At 32.1% G+C, this 25,000-nt stretch overlaps 1 protein-coding gene across 3 annotated transcripts in view; it reads left to right on the top strand.

Annotated features, from left to right (window-relative positions):
- Nucleotides 1–25,000, top strand: part of LOC137640188 (sushi, von Willebrand factor type A, EGF and pentraxin domain-containing protein 1-like) — a 157,994-nt gene that overhangs the window by 52,698 nt on the left and 80,296 nt on the right. For all 3 annotated transcript variants that reach the window (XM_068372720.1, XM_068372718.1, XM_068372719.1), the window contains 9 exons: nt 1,378–1,536; nt 3,525–3,704; nt 5,171–5,350; nt 5,594–5,788; nt 6,081–6,182; nt 6,838–6,984; nt 7,381–7,502; nt 8,044–8,158; nt 8,332–8,526. In XM_068372720.1, coding sequence (XP_068228821.1) covers nt 1,378–1,536; nt 3,525–3,704; nt 5,171–5,350; nt 5,594–5,788; nt 6,081–6,182; nt 6,838–6,984; nt 7,381–7,502; nt 8,044–8,158; nt 8,332–8,526 — 1,395 coding nt within the window. The remainder of the gene's footprint in view (nt 1–1,377; nt 1,537–3,524; nt 3,705–5,170; nt 5,351–5,593; nt 5,789–6,080; nt 6,183–6,837; nt 6,985–7,380; nt 7,503–8,043; nt 8,159–8,331; nt 8,527–25,000) is intronic.

Below are 25,000 nucleotides of genomic sequence, written 5' to 3'. Positions count from 1 at the left end.
GCATGATTTTGTTTTTTGTAACTTCTTAAACTTTGAGTCAATTCTTTGCTCTCTCAATAGTTTGAAACTTTTTGTGATCGTGTCATTCGGTTTTCTCGATTATACCTTCATCATATTTTCTAGTTACTTTCCAAGCCCATATTTTGTAATCACTAAAGAATAATACCATAATAATTCCCGTTATTATTGGCAATTTTACATACATTTATATCATCTTATCTTTCAGTTATTGAGTTTTATTAGTCTTTTGCAACATAAACTCTATAATAGTTAATATTGTGGCCTTAACATTAGGGTTGTTGTGGCCTGATTGGTAAGGTCTTTGCCTGGTGTTTGCCAGACGGGAATTCGAGTCCCACTCAGACTCATTAGTGCCTTTATTGTCTACAACCTTACCATATCCTTGTGAGCTAAGGTTGGGGGTTTTGGTGGAGCCTATAGGTCTATCTGTTGAGTCATCAACAGCCATTGCCTGCCCCTCCCTGGTCCTAGCTTTGGTGGAGAGGGGGCTTGGGAGCTGATCATATGATATATGGTCACTTGCTCAGTCTCTAGGGCATTGTCCTGCTTGCTAGGGCAATGTCACTGTCCCTTGCCTCTGCCATTCATGAGTGATCTTTAAAGCTTTAAAGTTTTAAACCCATCGTGACCTCAATTTACGTTCGCTTCCCTCTCCCCATTTAATGGAAGCAGCATTGTAGATAAAAACTCTTTGTCTCATTCCGCTTCGTTTTACACGGCTCTGAATCTCTTTGTTACAAATTCTAATTTAGATATATTCGCATAAAGGTTGTTTTGATCACCCTTCCAACATTTATACGGAAATGCAAACTTTTTTTTTTTCTTTTTTTTTTGAATAATCTATAAGCCTGTTTTTTTTTTTTTCTATGTGTGTATAATTTTCCCCCTAATTTTTACATTCTAGATCAAGCTTTGTTAAAGATCTATAAGATTGTGTGTGTAATCTGACCGATTTCCATCGCTGGTGCTTAAGTTCCTCGTCATCAAAATGAAAAAAAAAAAAAAAAAGATTTATCATCACAATAATGAATAAATTCTTCAAATATGGAATTCACTCTGCTAACTCGTTTATCTGCATAATATTGGTCCAAATTTCCTTTATGTCAATTGTATGATCAGCCTTTAATTCATAGCTGGTTTGTAAAAAAAAAAAAAAAAAAAAAAAAAAAAAAAAAAAAAAAAAAAAGAAAAAAAAAAAAAAAAATATCCTTAACATCCTGACTAACATTTCTTGAGCAAATTACTTCTAAGACTATATGCTTTTCAATAAGACACGTGAAATAAATCAGGATATATCACCAGGTTAGGGACATATTTTCTTTCGCAAATTTTGACTTTGCCCTACTTTTTGAACAGAGTGCCCAGCAGGAACCTACCGTGATACCCAGGGCCCAGGTGACGTATCCTCGTGCATCCCGTGCCCCGATCCTCAGATGATGAGTGAACCGGGATCGACTGACGCCTCCCAGTGCTACTGCAAGAGAAGTTACAAGCAAGTGGGCAACGAGTGCGTCCGTAAGTGGCTTCAGTTTCATGTTTGCGTGGAAGGATGACCTCAGTTGAGCACAGATCTATCCAAGAAAAAAAAGATCCAGTTATAAACTTTACTAAAGAGTGGTAATGGAGTTTCATTAATGCTGAGAAAGAAGACCTCAGTTAAGCACAGAGCCATCAAAAAAAAAAAAAGATCAAGTTATGAACTTTACTAAAGAGTGGTAATAGAGTTGCATTATTGCTGAGAAAGAAGGCCTCAGTTGAGCACAGAGCTATCAAAAAAAAAAAAATAATTTATGAACTTTACTAAAGAGTGGTAATAGAGTTGCATTATTGCTGAGAATGAAGACCTCAGTTGAGCACAGAGCTATCAAAAAAAAAAAAAAAATCATGTTATTAACTTAGCCATAAATTGGTAATGGAGTTGCATTAGGTTCTAGTTTGTTCGATGTTTCATATGCTGTGTTAGTTGTGGAGCCAGGCATGGAAGAATGACCGAGGTTTACATGTGGAAAATATAAGGAATTGTCACGTATCACACTGTCATTAATTGTTTAGTCTTTATGTTAGAGGGACTAACACGTGAGCAAGATTTATGCCTTGTCATAAATGAATGAATAAGTGATCTACAAGGGGTAAAACTATTTAAAAATACAATGATTAAACGTTTTCTTACGTAAATAAGTTTGAAATAAATTCTATACCACCTAACATCCAAATTTTTACTGAAAATAGAGGTATATGTCAATGGACCAGGTTATTGTCACTAGAATAATAAAGTAAACATTAAAATCTGTCAAGATGCTATTTCTTGGGTTTATTATAGATAACATAGAGATTATTATTTTTTCAAAGCTTTATGGTGTTCTTTAATGCAATTTTAATTCATAAGAATAACAGAATTTTTTGCAATTCTCGAGGGACGATATAGAAATAAATCATAAACTATTCGTATCCCCATCACATACTCATTTCTTTACTGAAATTTATATCTAGACCGAATAAAGGAAAATTCATCTTAGCAATCAACTCAGCATCATTAAGGTACTTGACTGAGCATTTGAATCCTGTGATAGACATCACGCTTCTAAAGTACTTAATCACTCGAGCCATTGCAACGCACGATAGTCCTTTTCACTGTCACAAACAACTGAGATCTATTGAAAGGAAAGAAGTACTTTTGTTTATAGAAGACACTTTCCGTGATTCCAAGTGAGCCAGGTGGATTATGAAGGGTCGGCTTCGTAACGTTGAGAAACGTCTTTCTAAGATCTCTGATGTGAGATCAGTATCCATAGTAACTGTAGTCTTCTTGAAAATGTATAAGGAAAGACTGATTATTGATATATATATATATATATATATATATATATATATATATATATATATATATATACTTTAACATAAATGTGTTATCTATTATTTCAGATATTTAGAAATTTTTATGATCTTGGCATTGGAGATCACACAGCTGAATCTTCAAAATAAATTGTATGAGCATAAGCTAATCATTTATGTAAACACACCCATATGCATGTCACACACACAGACATATATATATATATATATATATATATATATATATATATATGTATATATATATACATGTGTGTGTGTATATATATATATATGTTTATATAAATCCTATAAATATATATATATATATATATATATATATATATATATATGCAGTATATATCTATATATATATGCACATATATATATATATATATATATATATATATATATATATATATATATATATATTTATATACATATACACACACACACACACACACACACACATATATATATATATATATATATATATATATATATATATATATATATATTAATATATATATATATATATATATATATATATATATATATATATAAATATATATCATTATATCATAAGTTGAACGAATGCTCTAATGTAAAGTGTAAAACAAATTACGAGCAGATTCAATCACGGCATGTTCTCATCTCCCTCCCACTTCTCCCAGACATGAAGTGTCCAGCTCTGGCACCGCCCGAGAATGGATATTTCATCCGGAACACGTGTAACAACGTCGTTAACGCTGCCTGCGGTGTTCGGTGTAATTCCGGATACACGCTGCAAGGTTCCTCGATTCGGCTTTGTGGAGAGAACGGCCTTTGGAGCGGAGGCAATGCCGTCTGCGTCAGTAAGTTCAAAGACCGAGGTTCGGTTGCTTTGCAATTGTGAGATTTTTAGACGTTGTTAATGATCTTAAGATATTTTATATGATTTATTTCTTTTCATGTATTTCATTTATTTCTTTATTTCCTTCACTCACTGGGCTCATGATCTTAAGATATTTTATATCATTTATTTCTTTTCATGTAGTTTATTTATTTCCTTATTTCCTTTACTCACTGGGCTCATGATCGTAAGATATTTTATGTCAGTTATTTATTTCTTCATATGTAGTTTATTTATTTCCTTATTTCATATCCTTGCTGGGCTAGTTTTTTTTTCCTTTTGGAGCCCTTGGGATTGTAGGATCTTGCTTTTACAGCTATGCTGTTAAAAAATGTGCCGTAAATAAAAAAAAAAATAAACCGTAAATGGTTGGCAACATTTATTCCAAAAATGTTACCCTTTTTAAAAACGGATATATTGACGTTAAAAAAATTATATAACGGTCACCAACCCATAAAAGATAATAAATAAGGTAAAATTACGTTCTATTTTTTTCTGGAATACGGCAGAGAACAGTATATTTTAAGGGGAATTTCAGATCAAAATTACGTTTTTTAACAGTGTAGTGTTATAGCTTAGAAAGTAAAAATAATAAATGAATAGGATTTAATGGATCTATATATACGCCATACTTAGGTAACTTTACTTCAAATAGAATAACGACTTAAAAGTAGCATAATGCGGAATAACCGAAGTACGTTATCTTCAACACACTTTTCAAGCATCACGAGTTCCTGTACCACGGGAATAAAACTGAACATATTTCATTTTTCTTTACTATTTTCTCTTTGTTTTGTTTTTACTTGAATATACAAAACCTAATTTTTTATTAAAATATCTCAATTATCCTAAGCATGAACTCATCTAAAAATATTAAGGTTAAAGAGCGCTTACAAAATTAGTTTACCAAAGAACAGAATCTACTCCCTGAATGAAACCATGTCGTAAGTTGAATACAAAGTTTTGAATTCAGAATTCACTTCCACAATGAAAACATGTATAACGTCATGCAACCTAACTTTTCTTTCACAATGAAAACTTTCCGCAAGTTAAGGACTATAATTCGATTTGGCGATAAAATATGTATATCACTTGAAGAAAACAATTTGTTATAACCACATTATTCTTTGGCACTGAAAGCGCATGGAAAGTCTAAAATAATATATTATTCTATAAAAAAAAACCTCTTACTGTACGCCAACGTTCTTTTGTATACTGTATATCATATCCTTAGCTAAATATAATATGGTAAATGTCACTATCGTTTGACCTTATCCCCTGATTATGAGCAACATTTATCTTAAACCAGAAAATCTCTTTTACGATAATAACATTTTCAAAATGTTCTGTGATCGCACATTCCTTCAACAGTTCAATTCTCTTAAATTGTAAGGTAAGAGCTCTGTGACAACAAATATTCTTTTACAGTGAAATCATGTCCTGAATTAAAGACAACGGCCAACGGCACGATGATCTGCTCCAAACCGCACCCAACCATAGACACAGAATGTTATTTCACGTGTGATCCTGGATATCAGCTCGTCGGATCGAAGAAGAGAACTTGCCTACCGGTAGCTATGTGGGACGGCATTCCAGCCTATTGCAAAGGTGATAACCTCTAATTACCAATCATTACAAGGGATTCTTTCAATTCCTAGTGAAGATTAACAATATCAAAATCCTTGAAAAAGGGCCCATTATGATCCAGACTACACCATCTGTCTAGAATACTGAACTGCTATTTTACTAGCATGATATTATAATAATGTTCCTCATAATGAGTTAAAGGTTGACATGTTCTTTTTTTTTATCTATGTCATTCGCATCAATCTAAACCTTTGTTTCTTTCAGCAATATCTTGCCCACCATTGCCAAAGCTGAAACACGGATTAGTGAAGCCGCAAACCTGCGCCACAGCTAAATCCAAATACGGAACTCGGTGTGAATTCGCTTGTCAAAGTGGTTATCAGATCAGCGGCCCTACGAAAACGACCTGTATAGACCCCGGCGTCTGGTCTGAAGGACACAAAAGCTTTCGTTGCATTGGTAAGCCAATTCATATTATTATGGTATTTTACGTTTTTTTATGTATTGTTTTAAGCAAAATTAAGTGAGTTCTTGACATTACGATTGTCTTTTACCCATTCGATATAGAAATAGAGTAATAGGAAGAAGTCAGGAATGAAAGTGTAAAATTCCAAAACAGGAGGAGAGAGAGCAGACCTACATATATACAATATTCTTATAACTTAACCTAGAATATGTAATGAAAATAACATTACTGGACATCTCTGCACACAAACCTATATGAAGTCAGCTATTTTTTTTTTCTTTTCAGATGTTACTCCACCAAAAATCATGTGTCCACGCAATATAACCACTAAAACAGATCCCCACGAAGCATTTGCATCAGTGACTTGGGACCCACCTTTTGTTAAAGGTAAAAAAAAAAATAAGCTTTTTTGAATGATGATAAATATTTTCAGTGACAATTTGTTGTGTAAAAATAACTAACACTGATAATCAAATATTTTGATGGCAGACTATGTTCTATTAACAAATCCTGCAAGTAAATTCCGTGTCAAAATGATAGCTTTATAAGCATTATATATCAAAAGTCCCAAAATAGGACTTTAAACATTAACCAGTCCTTCAGATGAATACATCAAAAGTTCAAACTTGCAGCGAATGTTTCTAGGTTTAACAGGGTGGCATGTGTCTCTATTTATAGTTTATTTATGAAAGATCTATTTTAATGTTGTTACTGTTCTTAAGATACTTTATTTCAAGCGTTCTTTATTTCGCTTGTAGTTCACTTATTTCCCTATTTCCTTTCCTCACTGGGCTATTTTTCCCTGTTGGAGCCGTTGGGATCATAGCATCCTGGTTTTCCAACTATGGTTGTAGCTTCACTAATAATAATAATAATAATAATAATAATAATAATAATAATAATAATAATAATTATTATTATTATTATAATAATAATTGGGGCTGCTAGCCCTGTGGTAAACCTATGTCAAGGATATATAACGCATAGAAAATTTACGATACAACGGTTTCCGGAGCTACTCTATCACTTATTTTTTTTCCAGACAATTCAAAAGGTGAAATAAGCTTGACCACGGTTCCTGCGACGACCAAACCAATGAAACTCAAAATTGGCAATCATACCATCACTTACGTTGCCAAGGATCTAATGGGCAATACAGCAACTTGCCAATTCGGTGTAACTGTTAATGGTAATTCGTCTTTTTTCATTTTCCAATTGAAATTTTCAATTCAAGCATCGTTTTATTTATAACAGATAATTATTGTAAATAACAGATTTCTTGCTGTTCTTCAATTGTAGTTTTCTTTCATCAATCGGCTTAACTTTTCCATCAAGGGATTTCATATAAAAATTCTCCTTTTCCTACTTGTATCTAATGACTTCAATATTAGTAAAAATTCTCTTTTGTTCACTTTGTATCAAATGGTTTCAATATTGGTAAATATTCTTCTTTTTTCACTTGGTATATAATGATTTCAATATGGGTAAAAATTCTATTTTTTTTTTTTTTATTTATATCTTGTGATTTCAATATTAGTTACATTTCACTTCACCTCTTATTTCTTCTTCTTCTTCTTCATCACAGATGAAGAACCTCCCCAGACGGACTGGTGCGACTCGCCACCAATCTTCCTTTCCTATGACGAGCAAGTCGACGTCTATTGGGAAGAACCCATTTTCTCTGATAACTCAGGCGTTGTTGCAGCGGTAAGATGGAAAGGATTTTAAAATGGATATTGCATAAATTATATCTTCTTCTTTCCCACAGTTATCCTTACATTAACGGGTCGGTTGCCTAATGCGTCCTCTCCAATCTTTTCATGAAAGGCATTTCTTACCAATGAATACATAAGAAACCAGTTTTGTACGTAACAAAATAGGAATAGGCAAAACGTATTTAGGAGTCATTAGGGGATTATTAAGCAAAGTTAGCTTTGGGACGGTTAATTAGGGTCTTCACTTCTACATGAAAGATTAAAATTTAGTTCCTGTATGTAATTTTAGGGATTTAGAGAAGTTACATGCCTTTCCCCTCATTCTATATGGTGATTGCTAACTAGTATAGATAATGCTCCTTACCAAAATAAAAACCCTTATGAAAATAATTTTTCAACAGACTGAATAGAACTCTTGTCATTAAAGTTTCAGTGTTTTGAAGGATGAACAATCCAACGGCATCTCCTACATTATGAAAGGACTTATAAATACATTGACCCTGCCATTAAATATTGCTGTATTTTCTCTGAAGGTAACTCGATCAATGGAACCTGGACAATTTCCCCAAGGAGATACGACTGTCGAATATACGGCCTCAGATGAAGCTGGAAATGTTGCATCGTGTAACATCACTATCACAGTTCAGAGTAAGTCCTGGGCAATTATTATTCATCAGAGCTTTATCTAAAACTAATAATCATTAAGACGATTGAAGAGAAATTTTAAATATATCTTATACGTGTTATAATCTTGATGTCATTTAAGGTCGGGAATATTTCTGGAAGCACGCCATTAGCAATTAGGATCTTCTACCTTCCAGAACATGCCTGTCAATTACCTGTAGATCCAATCAACGGAGCAGCTAATTGCACCGAGAGCTCTGATGCCGTCTTCTGCTCCCTCACCTGCGGAGACGGGTATGCCTTTGCCATGAGGCCTCGCCAGGATTACTTCTGCGCCTACGACGGCATTTGGCTTCCAGACGATAATCCAATGCCCTTCCCCGAATGTTCAGGTGAGCATGAGATTCACTGATATATAAAGACTAATTCAATTATATTTATCTTCAAAAATGCACTTTAGTCCAACTGAGGTTGTTACACTTTAAATTATCCTTGCCTGGCAATATGTTAGACGACAGTTCGAGTTCCATTCAAGCTCGTTAGTTTCTCGTAGTGTCTGCAACCTCACCATCCTTATGAACTAATGATTGGAGTTTGGGGTAGCTTATATGTCTACTTGTTGAATCATGAGCAGCCATTGCCTCACCCTCCCTGGTCCAAGCATGGGTGGAGAAAGAGTTTGGTTGCTGATCATATGTACAGTATATATGGTCAGTCTCTAGGGGCATTGTCCTGTCTCTAGGACATTGTCACTGTCCCTTGCCGCTGCCATTCATGAGCGACCTTTAAATCTTGACCATCCCAGTCCAAATGATTTATCAAAATTATTTTTTATAATTGATACGCATAATGATATTATTATTATTATTATTATTATTATTATTATTATTATTATTATTATTATTATTAAACAAAAGCAGCACCAGAGCAGAGAAAAACAAGAATTAGGGACAAAAGTAGTTAAATCTAAATAGGTAATTAGACACAATAAAAAAGATTTTGAAATGTGAAATTATAGAAAACGACATGTCAGAATCTAAATGGCAATTGGATACAAGAACAGATCAGTCTCTAAATAGGAAAGAGAATTTGGGACATAAGAAACTAAGAGATAGTAAAGTTACGTTGATTGAAACAACAGCTGCTGAAGAAGTTGCATCAGCAAGAAACATGTCAATAGCACAAGATGCTTATGAAATGTAAAGAAATAGAAATCGCTGCTTTTATTTCAAAGAATTATGCATATCGTTATATAGTTTTCAAGGGGTATTGCATTGAATAATAATAATAATAATAATAATAATAATAATAATAATAATAATAATAATAATAATAATAATAATAATATTTTTCTTAGAAAATTACTGTCATTATTGTTGATGTTATCATCATCATTCCCGTGATGATGATGATGATTATGATGATAGTTATCAATAAATGAGACGTAATAGCAAAAGTTAATACATACCGTTATATGGATATTATCATCATTATTATCGTTATGGTGATGATGATTATGATTATCAATAAATGAGAAGTAACTGTAGAAGTTAATAGCATGAAATGTATTTTACTTTATTCTTGTAAAAAATATGAAAATGAAAATAAGGTATGAGGTTTTTTAGTTCAATGGAAAATCTAAAGTTAAGAGATTCTATGGAATTTATACCATTCTCTAAAAGTAAATTAGTGACACTTTAGCTTTAGGGGAATTTTCTAGACGTGATATTTTATCTACAAGGAATGATAATCCTTGAAGGTCACAATATGTCAAAACAATGTAAAACTTTGATGCCTTGTCGGAATAGATTAATCGTTATTCGTCTGAGCTTTCAATTAGTGTAGAAGAAAGAGGTTAAGTTAATCATATTCAATATAGATACTAAAACCATAACTACTATACTCAATTTTTTTTAATGAGACGCATTTACACTTGACTCGCAGCGGTGCCCTTTTAGCTCAGAAAAGTTTCCTGCTATCTGACTGGTTAGAATTATCTTGTCCAACCAATCAGCGAGCGGGATACTTCTCCGAGCTAAAAGGGCACCCCTGCGAGTCGGTGCAAATCTGATTCACTAAAAAGAATTGACTATAGAACTCACGTAGGTTAATCATATAAACTTGACATAGATATTCTAATAAGAGGCCTATTAATTTAATTATATTTTCTCTTCAATAATGCAATTTAATCCAACTGTTGGTAGTTACACTTCAAATTATCCCTGACTGGCAATCTGCTGGACGTTCGAGTCCCGCTCAAGCTTGCTAGTTTCCTATAGTGTCTACAACCTCACCATCCTTGTGAGCTAAGGATATGGGTTTAGGGGAGCTTATATGTCTACCTGTTGAGTCATCAGCAGCCATTGCCTTGCCCTGCCTGGTCTTAGCTTGAGTGGAGAGAGGTTTGCTTCAGAGTTTACCAATGTGAATATTTTCGAGACTCAAGATCTGCTATTCATTTATCATTTAAGAAAATTATAGTTGGTTTGACCCTCAAATATGGAAAAGGTGACTTTATTTATAATTTATCCACAATTTAAAAAAGTATTACATCTCACTTCGTAATTTAGTCCTATCTGGACATCCAGGAAAGTCTGGGGACATATTTCCTCTATCCATTTCGGGAACTGAATGAAAATGTGATAGAAGCCTTTCTCTATATTTGGTTTCCTATATATTTACGATATTTTTGAAATTTTTGGATTCATCTCTCAATGGTCTTTAACCCTTTGGGATTTGTTATTCCAATTCCAATACTGAAATGTTATTTTTGTTCATCAGGATATCACAATATTTGGGATTTTCCTCAGATCTTTTTTTACTTGTTTTTTTTTTTTTTCTTATACACAACTATTTTTACTTTCATGTTTTCCAGTACCATAATTATAATGCTCGCCCACATTTCACTCTTTCAGAATGCATTTTCTAAATACGTTTGCCTGAATTTTGTTGTTTTTCATTTGCACAAAAATGTTATCAAATACTGAACAAGCAGCGTTTGGTGATTCTCCGGTCTGTTTTCGACCTCCAAGTCTCACCTGAATGAAAATAGCCACGCCACGATAAAAAGACTGAATAAACAAAGAAGTGAATAAAGACACACAATATGCAAATGAACAAACAATCCCACGCTGACCTCAAAGCGCTGAAACACGAATGACAGGTTCTATTTCATTATCTCCATTCACTATGAATAAATAAACAAATCAGAAAATAAATGAATAAATAGCTAAATATATATGTAATCCGAGCTTACGTTCTAGCCTTGCAATGTGAATGACAGATTCAATTTGATTTTCAAGGGGGAATAGGCTGACCTTAACACATTTTCCAAATGGCGTAAGCAAAGCAGCTTTAGAAACGAAGTCCAAGCATAAGCGGGATTATATCAGCGTGAAACTTGCTTCCCTGGAGAGATTGAAGACAAATATAGCTATAAAAAACTGGTACACCTTTGACACGTTTACATCTTTGGTTGAAGTAATGGAAATAAAGAAAAACAATCTTACATATTTTCTGTTGTTGTAAGGTAGATTTATATATTCATAAAGCTATCATAAAACTAGGTTTTTTTTTTTTAACCTGATGAAACTAAGAAAAAAGAATGTGTTTATTACTATTCTTGTTTCAAAGATTCAAAGGTCACTCATGAGCGGCAGACACAGGGACAGGACAACCTGGACAAAGTCGTATAGCCCAACGACATACATATGATCAGAACTCAAGCTCCCTCTCTACCCTAGTTAGGACGTGAAGGAATCAGGCAATGCCTCCTGATGATTTACGATGTTGTATCAGGAAACGTTAAGCAAGTTAAGCTGCAGCAATACTGATTAATATCTGGTGTTACTGTGATAAAAAATAATGAAGTAGTGAAAGCTTTTATTTCTAGGTTGAAAAACTTTAAAAATTTTCGGAAAAATGGTGAACAAAGTGATTTTCCGTGGCGCTGTTTTCTTTAAATGTTGTTAAAATTATGATAATATAAAGAAGTAATATATTTTTCTTTCATAGAAACGGAATCTACAGTTTTTATTTTATATATTTTGCCTTTTTTTACTGAAACGTTAACCAGAACAAATTATCATGATTATTTTTTCCTGGTTACTGTGAAGAATATAGTAAAATTTGGATGCATTTTATTTCACAAAGTATATTATCACCAATGATTTCCTATACGGTAAACTGCAGCATGTAAAATAAATCCCTTTACAGTAACCTGTACAGTAATGACATTTTTGCATCTTTGTTTACGTAACTTTTCATGAAAGAGAATTCAGCAAATCAATCTGTATAATCAAATGAGTATCCAGGTTAGAATAGATACGCAATTAATTTTCAGCTATTTCATTAAAGGTAAATTGATAAGTTGAGAGAATATTTACATTGCGAAATTGACCTGGAGGCACTTGAAAAATACATCACTTCTGATTTGGATTTTGTCATATCTGATTACAACTGACTCTAAACATACAATTTTTTTTTTTCTTCTTCTTTTTCTTTTTATATAATAGAGTACAATAACTGGAAACGTCATTATATGAAATAATAATCCTTTATAATCTGCCATTGTTCTCTAGTCTTGAGTAGTGCCATAGCCACTGTACCATGGTCTTCCACTGTCTTGGGTTAGAGTTCTCTTGCTTGAGGGTACACTCGGGCACACTGTTCTGTCTAATTTATCTTCCTCTTGTTTTTTTTTAAGTATTTATAGTTATTATAGGAATTATTTATTTTAATGTTGTTACTGTCCTTGAGATTTTTTATATTTCCTTGTTTCCTTTCCTCACTGGGTTATTTTCCCTGTTGGGGCCCCTGGGCTTATAGCATTCTGCTTTTCCAACTATGGTTGTAGCTTATTTATTAACGTAACGTAACGTATCAAAATGCCTCAATGAATAGTGGCATTTGTGGAGAATACTCAGATTTATTGAGAAATGGTGGGATTTCTGAAACTCCCATTTGCAGCGAATGCTTTCACGTGGAACAGGCTGACATAAGTCTCCTTTTATATCTGATAAATGAAAAATCTACCTTAATGTTGTTACTGTTCTTAAAATATTTTATCTTGATTATTCATTAATTCTCTTGTAGTTTAAGCCCTTGGGCTTACACCATCCTGCTTTTCCAGATAGGGTTGTAGCTTAGCCTATAGTAATAATAATGATAATAATAATAATAATAATGATAAAAATAATATTAATTATAATAATAAGAGAGAGAGAGAGAGAGAGAGAGAGAGAGAGAGAGAGAGAGAGAGAGAGAGAGAGAGAGATCTAATAATAATATAATGATAATGATAATAATAATAAAAGAGAGAGAGAGAGAGAGAGAGAGAGAGAGAGAGAGAGATCTAAGCCTAAATGGGGTGTAAGAGGGATTCTCAAAGAATCAGATGTCTTAGATATTCTATTAAATTCCCGTACTGCCTCCCCCCCCCCCCCCCACCACCACGTTCTTTCTATCTTCGCGACGTCACTGGAGCTCCTCCCCTGTGAATGTGAACCGTCTATCTCTCTGCTTTAACTGTATACTATTCATGGAGGTCAAAAGAAGAGAGAGAGCGAAACAAATACGCTATTTCTGTCTCACTTTTCGTTAATCGCTTTCTGTTGTTGCAATGAGAGTTCCATCACGTTATCTCTCTCTGCCTCTCTGGGGAATGTTCCCCCCCCCCTCTCTCTCTCTCTCTCTCTCTCTCTCTCTCTCTCTCTCTCTCTCTCTCTCTCTCTCTCTCAATATATGAAGGTACGCATACAAAACCAAAACTATACGAGCCCATTCTTATGGTTACATATATATATATATATATATATATATATATATATATATGTGTGTGTGTGTGTGTGTGTGTGTGTATGTATAGTACACACACAGACACATACACACACACACATATATATATATATATATATATATATATATATATATATATATATGCACACATATATACATATATATATATATATATAATTTACATATATATATATATATATATATATATATATATATATATATACATATAAGTACTGGGTATGCGCTTATGAAAGATGGCAGATAAATATACATTTTGATATACTATAAAAAAACTGAAATGATAATTTGTGCTTTCTTCCCTTTTCCTTGTGTAACTATACCCCATATTCTTTCAGTTTTTCAGTTGTTTTATTCTTTTTTTTTTTATCCAACTATCGTCTATAAATGTACTTTAGTTTTCTATCCATATTCATGACTTACTCAACCTGGTTTATATTGGCTTTCATAAACTTACGCCTGTTAGTTGTGGTGGCCGATGTAATAACGCCCCTGACTGATGAACGCCAGACTAGGGTTCGAGTCCAGCTCAAACTCGTTAGTTTCTTTGGTCGCTTCAATTTCACCATACTTGTCAGCTAAGGAGGGGGGAGGGCGTGTTGGGGGAGCTTATAGGTCTATCTGCTGAGTTATCAGCAGCCATTGTCTGGCCCTCCTTGGTCCTAGCTTGTGTGGAGAGGGGTCTTGGGCGCTGGTCATATGTTTATATGGTCAGTCCCCCTTTTTTTTTATTTTAACTAGATTCTCACTACTTCCTGCTGATCGAGTCTTTTGGAATCAATTACTTTTGCAATATAGATAATACCCTTCCAGGTATATAACTAATGAGAAATATCATTCGCCATTAATTCTACCATTAACATTTGTTACCTTACTACTATGTAAGGAAGAACAATTAGTATGCCAATTTGTCTCCTTGAACCTCTAGGTATACATTATAAATCTCGTAAAAAACATCAAAAGAAAATGTCTTTTTTTCAGCTTATAACAATCCTATGCTATTTCAAATTTATTACTTCTAGAAGTATTCTTGAATTCAAGAAATCCCCATTCACTTTCTCATAATTAAGTTAGGCAGCATTCAAGTTTTTATAGCACATGAATGACAAAGGCGAAGGACAATGTCAATGCCCTAGCTAGCAGGACAAATGCCTTAAAAACAGACCATATATACATTTGATCAGCACCCAGGTCCCCTTTCCACCCAAGCTAAGACCATGGAGGGCCAGGCAATGGCTGCTAATGACTCAGCAGGTAGACCTATAGGCTCCCTAAACCCCACCATCTTTAGTTCACAATAATGGTGAAGTTGCAGATACTACAAAAAATTATCGAGCTTGAGCGAGCATAACTCGTACCCCAGTCCAGCAGATCGCTAGACAGGGACATTTTCAATTAGCCATCACAACCTTAAGAAGAAACGTAAGGTAGTGCAGTGTTAATGTGTTTTAGCATTCGCATGGCAGCAGATCGATCCCTGCCCGGCACCGTTAGCTTAAGCTGTTTACTGTGGAGGCCACTGCTGAAGTTGGGCACCACAGTGGTGGGTTGAGCTTGCACGGCTGACGTTCTAGTGATCATCTATTATAAGATTAACCTGGAACTGAATTTAGTTACCCTTAACCTTTAGCCTTTAAGTGTGCGCAAGGATTTTAGTTAGCTGTGTGTTACAGCACTTGGTAAAGCCAAAGGGAAAGTGAAGGTCTTCTCGACTGGAAAAGAAAAAAATTCGCTTTAAGGAAAAAAGGGTTAGATCCATCTCTCAGGAATACTAGCTGGACTTGTGATATGATATGAATGAGCTTTTGCGAGGAGACTGAATGTAGCAGAAGACAGTTCTGTAATGGGATTTGAGATCGTGTATATAATTCAAGAATCATCTAATGCGAACTTGACGCTGAAAAGGGTTTTTGAGAATCTGATTTTGTGACTGGTCATAGTTAGAGGTGGTAGATTATTTATATTGGGGGATCTGGATACAAAAATGTGTGATATATCAAAATATTGCACGAACATACATACTATATATATATATATATATATATATATATATATATATATATATATATATATACATATATATATATATATATATATATATATATATATATATACATATATATATATATATATATATATATATATATATATATATATATATATATATATACATATATATATATATATATATATATATATATATATATATATATATATGTATATATATACATATATATATATATATGTATATATATATATATATATATATATATATGTGTGTGTGTGTGTGTGTGTGTGTGTGTGTGTGTGTGTTTGACTTACTAAATGCTTTAACGCATTAATGTAGTTTTCTCTTAGTATTGGAGTCTACATCTGCATATTAATGAAAGAGATAAGAGAATAAAGGAATTAAGATATACTACATTTCGTAACTCTATCCAGTTTATTACTGTATCCAAATAAAAAAAAACTATTTTTGCATCCAGTAAAACAAAATCTGTTTACAGTGGGTGGATGTGCAAGTTCTCCTTTCATCAAAGGTTAACTGGGGTCATCAATGAATTTGTAAAATCTGCTTCATGCATGTTGTATCGTAACATGCGATCCAGTTGCTTTTGTTCGTATGAAAAGTATTGTTTGGTGATTGTTATTGTGGATTTCAGATAGCGTGTTGTTAGCATTGGTTGTTTAAAGTTTTTAAAAGTCACTCATTATTATTATTATTATTACTTGCTATGCTACAACCCTAGTTGGAAAAGCAGAGTGCTATAAGCCCAGGGGCTCCAACAGGGAAAATAGCCCAGTGCGGAAAGGAAACAAGGAAAATTAAAATATTTTAAGAACAGTAACAACATTGAAATAAACTTCTATATAAACTATATAAAAAAAACTTTAACAAAACAAGAGGAACAGAAATAAGATAGATCAGTGTACCCGAGTGTACCCTCAAGCAAGAGAACTCTAACTCAAGGCAGTGGAAGACCATGGTACAGAGGCTCATGAATGACAGAGGCTAGGAACAGTGACAATGCCCTAGAGACTGAGATATGATCAGCGCCCTAACCCCCTTTCGCCACAAGTTAGGAGCAAGAGGGCCAGGCTATGGCTGGTGATGACTCATAGGTAGATCTATAGCTTCCCCCAAAACCACAACCGCTCACAAGGGTGGTGAGGTTGCAGACACTACAAGGAATCCATATCTTTTGGTAGTTGAGAGATCATCTGATTATAGATAATTCTCTCTCTCTCTCTCTCTCTCTCTCTCTCTCTCTCTCTCTCTCTCTCTCTCTCTCTCTCTCTCGAAACTCCCCTTTGTTTCCAATTGCGATTCTTCACAACAAAAGAAGAAAGTCTTCATTATAAGTGAAAAAACAGTGGTCAAAAGGAAACAATTTGACACAAGCAAAAGATTAAGTTACCTGAAATAATTTTTCCAGACATTTTCGATAAAAGAAAACCATCATGAAACATGATCACGATGCGTATTCTTATTATTTTTGTCTTATATTAGTAATGTAAGCTCGTTCCAAATTCGTGGCAAAACCATTACATTATATCTAGAGTTATATTGGAAGGGTGAAGCAAAAAAGAAAAAAAAAAAAAAAAAAAAAAAAAAAAAACGGGTCGTTGCTTTGCCTCCGCCAACGCTTATTTTGATGTGATCTAAAGTTAGATATGAAGGTAAAGAACGGAAAAGGTCACATTTTGTTGTACGAGTTTTAACTATTTTCAAGATACCAAGAATGGATCATTAGATTTTGAAAACAACAAAGATTTAACATATAAATTCAATATTCAGTTTGTGTTTCCCACTTGTGTCTCTTTCAATTTCTTTTCAAAATTCTGGAATTTCCTAATGAAATTATTTTAATTCAACCTCAGTGTTTAAAGGCTCCATCTTTACATCCTAATCAAATACAGGATTTCTAATCTAACACGCTTAGCATCCATGGACGACTATGCACTGTTATTATTATTATTATTATTATTATTATTATTATTATTATTACTTGCTAAGCTACAACCCTAATTGGAAAAGCAGAATGCTACAAGCGAGAGGGCTCCAACATAGAAAATAGCCTAGTGAGGAAAGAAAATAAGGAAATTACAAGAAATTAACAATTAAAAGAAAATATTCTGAGAACAACAACAACAACATTTGAATGATTCGATGAAGAACCATCGGAGGATCTAGCATAATAAAAAAGGTGGATTCCTTTCAAGTAGTTGAATCAGTAGAACTTCAAAAGTTCAAACTTGCAGCAAATGTTGTTATGTTGAACAGGCTGCCAAAAGTCTTTTTATAGTTTATATATGAAATATCTATTTTGATGATGTTACTGTTTTTTTTTTTAAAAAAGATTATTTTAATTGTTCATTATTTCTCATATTGTTTATTTATTTCCTTTCCTCACTGGGCTATTTTTTCCTGTTGGAGCCCTTGCTTTGCCAACTGGGGTTGTAGCTGAGTTAGTAGTAGTAGTAGTAGTAGTAGTAGTAGTAGTAGTAGTAGTAGTATCAATAATAATAACAACAATAATAATAATAATAATAATAATAATAATAATAATAATAATAATAATGAAAATGAAAATGAAAATATGAAAATAATAATAATAATAATAATGATAATAATAATAATAATAATAATAATAATAATAATAATAATAATAAAACAAATTCACTGTATCCACACGACCCTCGTTCACTGAAGTCAGTTCTTGGCAAAAGCACCATGTCTATCCAGATCGGAAATCGATCAAACGCCAGTGACTCTGGAATCTAGATTTTTTAGCTCCTTGATTAACAGAGTTCTTTTAATTGTCGGTAAAACAGCTTTGGCCAACGACACCGAGAATAATCAATACCTTCAAGTATTGTTACTGAATTATCTTCTTGTGTATTCACTAAATACTCAAATAGCTGAAAAAAATCATTATGATCTTAGTCCGCTTAAACTTATTCATGATATACACTTTTGCGACCGTTGTTAGCTCAGATAGGATTCTATTTCTTTTGGAAGCAAGATTAATCATATAATTTTTATCACCATATGAAACCAGCATTTTCTAGGCATGACGTCAGCCCTCAATTATACCCCTGAGAAATTTGGATTTCCTATTATTATTATTATTATTATTATTATTATTATTATTATTATTAGCTATGCTACAACCCTAGTTGGAAAAGCAAGAGGCTATAAGGCCAAGGGCTCCAGCAGGGAAAAATAGCCCGATGAGGAAAGGAAATAAGGAAATAAATAAACGATATGAGGAGTAATGAAAAATTGAAAATAAAATATTATAAAAACATTAACAACATGAAAACAGATATTTAATATATAAACTATAAAAGGACTTATGTAAGCTTGTTCTACATAAAAACATTTTCTGCGAGTTTGAACTTTTGAAGTTCTACTGACTCAACTACCCGATTAGGAAGATCATTCCACAACTTGGTCACAGGTGGAATGAAACTCCAAATTCATTAACAAGCCTGTCATTTAAACAATGGCGTTCAGAGCTTTGGTTCCCGGTTGTTGTGACATCAGAAAGCAGTGAATTAATTAGTTTTAATCAATAACCCGATTTCTTAACCTAATTCAAGATCTACAAAACACCGATCTTCATTGCGCGTTTAATACACAGATTATTTGAGTGAATGACTTCTATGTTTATTTTTGCAACACGTAGAGCAGCCGTGTTTTTTCCTTGATTTTACTAAGTAATGGTTCATACACCAATTTTAGTCGCTAATAATAATAATAATAATGATAATAATAATAATAATAACAATAATAATAATAATAATAATAATAATAATAATAATAATAATAATACTATTATTATTATTATTATTATTATTATTATTATTATTATTATTATTATTATTATTATTATTATTATTAATTAATTAATTAATTAATTAATTGATTAACGGAAATTAAATGTTTGTGTGTGTAATGGCAAAATAAGTTCAGGTTCATGTTTAAGTAATTAGAACGGCCTCACCAAAATACCCCGAAAGGGATAAAATTAAATATTCTCTGCTTAAAAATACTTCGGTAAAATAAACACGTAAGCATTCCTTTCTTTTTTCTAACCACAGGAGTTTGTTTATTTTGATATTTACCTTTTGTGGAATAACTAACTACGGTAGACTCTTATACATTACTGAATATCTTTTGTTATACAAATATTTCTTTTCAAATTTTCATTTTTTTTTCAAAACAAAAAAACGACGTTAACACTTTCTGCTTATGTTATTTATTTTCTTTAATTAGCTTGAGCAACATAATATTGCCTCTAATTTTTTTTTTTTTTTTTTTTTTTTTTTTTTTTGTGGCGTTTAGCTCGATATTGTCATTGCTTTTCATCACGTTAAATGAATACTGTCCGTACAATCATTATGATATTTGGAGAGTACATTTTTAATTCAAAGCTGAACATCCCTCATGACTGCAAATTTGTTTGTCAAAAGGGTCAAATTCGATTCAGGCCAAGTAATTAAACGGAAACCCTACCCAATGGCGTCACAGATCAAAGGTATCCTGATACATACGCCATTAACGTCATTTTGAAATGGGATACAAAGGGAAAGGTCCTACGAGTTAATGACATTTTTTTTTTCCTTGTGTTCGTTATTCTTGGAAACTGATTTTGTGAAAAGAGAAAATTGCGTATCTGTTCCTTTTAATTATATATGCATAGAACATGTGGGGCATTTATGAATTTAGAGTTAATTAAGTTTGCGTACAAATTAAAAATTTACCGTAAAACGATAAAAATCATGGAATAAATGTTGCCAGGCCTTTACCTTTTTAAAAAATGGATATATTGACGTAAATGTGTGATATTACGGTCACCAACCCGTACAAGATAATAACAAAGTTAGGTTAAAGTTTAACTAAAATACGGCTGAGAACAGTATATTTTTACGGAGAATTCCTGATTAAAATCAGTTTTTTTTTTTGTTTTTTTTTTTTTTTTAACAGCGCAGATTTGTATATATGTGCTATTTTGTACTATCTACTCACACCCATAAGCGTCCCTTTTTCATTTTATTTCCTTATTCTGTTCATTGAAGTTTATATCCCTATATTACTATTTTAATGTTTTCGCTATATTCTATCTTTTTGTTAGAAAGGTGTTACTCTATCCATAGGAAGGAAGCTTACATTTAGCACTTTTTCATTTGGAATTTTCATGGGTTTAATTCATTTGTGCATTTATTTACAGAGCACTGCTCATCTTAATGAATAATTTTCTAAGTGTCTTTTTCATTGTTTTAGATCTTTGCTTTTGCTTATTTCCGTGAAATTCTACAACGTAAGAATAAACAGACATTGAGCGTTCCACATATTTTATACATACTCCCAAGAGAAAGTTTTATAGGCATTTTTCCTCTCATTTACGAAACAAGAGAAAATAATATCAAGATTGTTCTCTCTATCCTGCATCCTTATTGAATAACTTCATAACAACAACAAATAATTCTATTATCTTACATAATTTTGCTAAAAACGGTCACCAACCCAAAAATACCAAAATGGGGAATTTAAAAGGACAGGGATGAATCATACAAGGAAAAAGAAGCCGGAAATGTGACCAAATATATTCCCCTTCAATTCCATTCCTCCGCACTTCATGCATATTCCGCAAGTTGCGGAAAATGCACTTCATTGATATTCCTCAATATGCGGAAATTGCAGCGAATCCTTGCGAGGGGAAAGGTTTAATTTACGATATTCAGAATAATCTGAATATGGAGCATATGATAGATAACATGGACGCCTTCAAGTTAGTTAAGCTTTATTATCTACTAGTGTATTTAACTGTCTAAATAAGGGTTAAATATTTAGGTAGATGTGCACACACGCACATGTACCCCTTCTCACTAGGGTATGGCTATTTCTTTTTCCCCCACGCCCTACTTGAGAGACGAGTAGAGCTGGCGTGACCATATACTGTACATATATATATATATATATATATATATATATATATATATATATATATATATATATATATATATCTATATATATATATATATATATATATATATATATATATATATATATGTATATATATATATATACATATATACATATATATATATATATATATATATATATATATATATATATATATATATATATATATATATCTATATATGTATATATATACATATATGCATGTATGTATATATATATATATATATATATATATATATATATATATATATATATATATACATATACATATACATATATATACATGTATATATATATATATATATATATATATATATATATATATATATATATATATATATATATATCCAGACACTCGATATTTTTATATAGAGGAGATTAACAGTACACGTATTGGTACTCATTTAAGATAGAAGTTCAACATCACACTTTGGTCATAGGAGACCACGAACTTTAACAAATTAGCCCCACCTATAGTAAAAATATTTCCTAAATCTGAATGTAGTGCAGTACCGGAAACATGGAAAGGTTCCTGCATAATCTAAAAAAGGTCGCCAACATAACAGATTTCTAGACCTGACTGCTAAGCTGACCAGTAACATCAGACATAGATAATAATAATAATAATAATAATAATAATAATAATAATAATAATAATAATAATAATAATAATAATAATAATAATTATTATTATTATTATTATAATAATAATAATAATAATAATAATAATAATAATAATAATAATAATAATAATAATAATAATTATTATTATTATTATTATTATTATAATAATAATAATAATAATAATAATAATAATAATAATAATAATAATAATAATAATAATAAAAGCACCTCGCAGTTAAGACGATTATACCAAGTTTCTTTCGGAGAAGCCATTCAATATTCTCTTGGGCCATTACAAATACATTATGCATTATAATGTTTGCTCCAACTTCGCAACGAATATTTGAAAGCAGTGGTATTCGCTATTCAGTTACCAGTGCATAGTAATCTTCTTTTCTTAGCTGATGGGGAAGATGTGTAAAAGAAGTATGAGGAGAGTTAGCTAGTTAACCATGGTAGGAAATTGTTTAGAAAGTGAAGTATTCTTCAATACAGTAAAAGGCATACGCGGTGTAAGTATATTCATAAAACAGTAGATAAGGGTATTTTAATCGAAATCTTAGGACAATGGAATCTACATTAAGCCTTTATCCAGAGAATGATGCATGAAGAAAAAAAAAAAAAAAAAAAAAAAAACATCCAATGTTGGAAGTTGGGTCACAGTTCAAAAATATAAGGAAAATGTCCCAATCTAGCCTAACATAACCTAACTTAAACTACCTAGCTTAACCAACCCTAATCCAATATAACATTAAAGACATTTTATGTTGTGTTCAGTCTGCTACAAACTACCCAAAAATAACAAACAGACTTAAAAGCAAGACACTAGGGGAAGAGGAAATTTGTTCATAGGTCTCAAATGTTTGATCAAAGCATTATTATTTAATTTAAAGTTAAACAATATTTGATGTTCGGTTAAATAATTCTGATATTAACAAAAAAAATCTACAATATCAACCAGAAATGAAAAGAAACAACATAGAATGATCTAGAAGTTAATGAAGATTTAAATAATTATACACAATAAAAAAAGTCAAAGGAGGCCATCCAAAACTGTCCCCAAAACTAAGAAAAATCAATCAAGTGAAGGAGGAGCTTTTTTCCTGAAAACCCATAAGCCATCCAAGTTACCCTTTTAGGAAGTCAGTAGACCGCCAAAAAAGGACAAGTGCTATTAATTATATCGTCTGATAGTTGTATGGTCACCTCCATGCTTAAACAGCTAAATGTGGCATGTAAATTACTCAGCTACCACAAACAAGAGGCTGAAAACATGCTGATTAAAACTAAAATTTGATGATTTTTTTTCACCTTGTTAATCACTGGGTCCTTATTTGCAAACTGAAACAGGTGGGATTTTGTGGATGATTCTTCGTATTATCATTGATAATACTAAGAAAATAAAATAGAAGACAAGTAATTATCCATACATACAGGATATACATACACATTTATTCATATGTTTATATAGTGAATATATGTATATGGGTTTCTTTTTATGTATATTTTAAAATTGTGATTATACACCATTTGTTTTGCTGGTTACATATATATATATTTTTTTTTCTATTACTTGAGAATGGGCAAATAAATAATGACCACTATTTTACTTTAAAATGGGTTAACTAATAAATTTAACTTTTCGGTTTAAGCTTCAGCAGCTTTTTTATTTTTGTTCAACGTGCTCATTTTCCTGTTAACTTTTATCTATTACTTGAGCATGTGCCAATATATAATCATTACCACTATTCTACTCTAAAATGGATTGACTAAGAAATTTGACTTTGTGGTTTAAGCTTCAGTATTTTTTTTTTCTTTTTTTTATTTGGTTCAACGTTATCATATATTTTCCTATCATATTATTGTTATTACTAGCCAAGCTACAACCCTAGTTGGAAAAGCAAGATGCTATGAGCCCAAGGGCTCCAATAGGAAAAAATAGCCCAGTGAGGAAAGGAAATAAGGAAATAAATAAATGATGAGAACAAATTAACAATAAATCATTCTAAAAACAGTAACAACGTCAAAACAGATATGTCATACTGTATATAATCTATTAACGACAAAAACAGATATGTCATATATAAACTATAAAAAGACTCATGTCAGCCTGGTCAACATAAAAACATTTGCTCCAACTTTGAACTTTTGAAGTTCTACTGATTCAATTACCCGATTAAGAAGATCATTCCACAACTTGGTCACAGCTGGAATAAAACTTTTAGAATACTGTGTAGTATTGAGCCTCATGATGGAGAAGGCCACGCTAATAAAATTAACTGCCTGCCTAGTATTACGAACAGGATAGAATTGTCCAGGGAGATCTGAATGTAAAGGATGGTCAGAGTTATGGAAAATCTTATGCAACATGCATAATGAACTAATTGAACGACGGTGCCAAAGATTAATATCTAGATCAGGAATAAGAAATTTAA

The sequence above is a fragment of the Palaemon carinicauda genome, chromosome 4 (assembly GCF_036898095.1).
Source record: "Palaemon carinicauda isolate YSFRI2023 chromosome 4, ASM3689809v2, whole genome shotgun sequence".
Classification (NCBI taxonomy): Eukaryota; Metazoa; Arthropoda; class Malacostraca; order Decapoda; family Palaemonidae; genus Palaemon; species Palaemon carinicauda.
The sequence above is the reverse complement of the archived record's forward strand: the minus strand, read 5'-3'. Positions and strand labels throughout refer to the sequence as shown.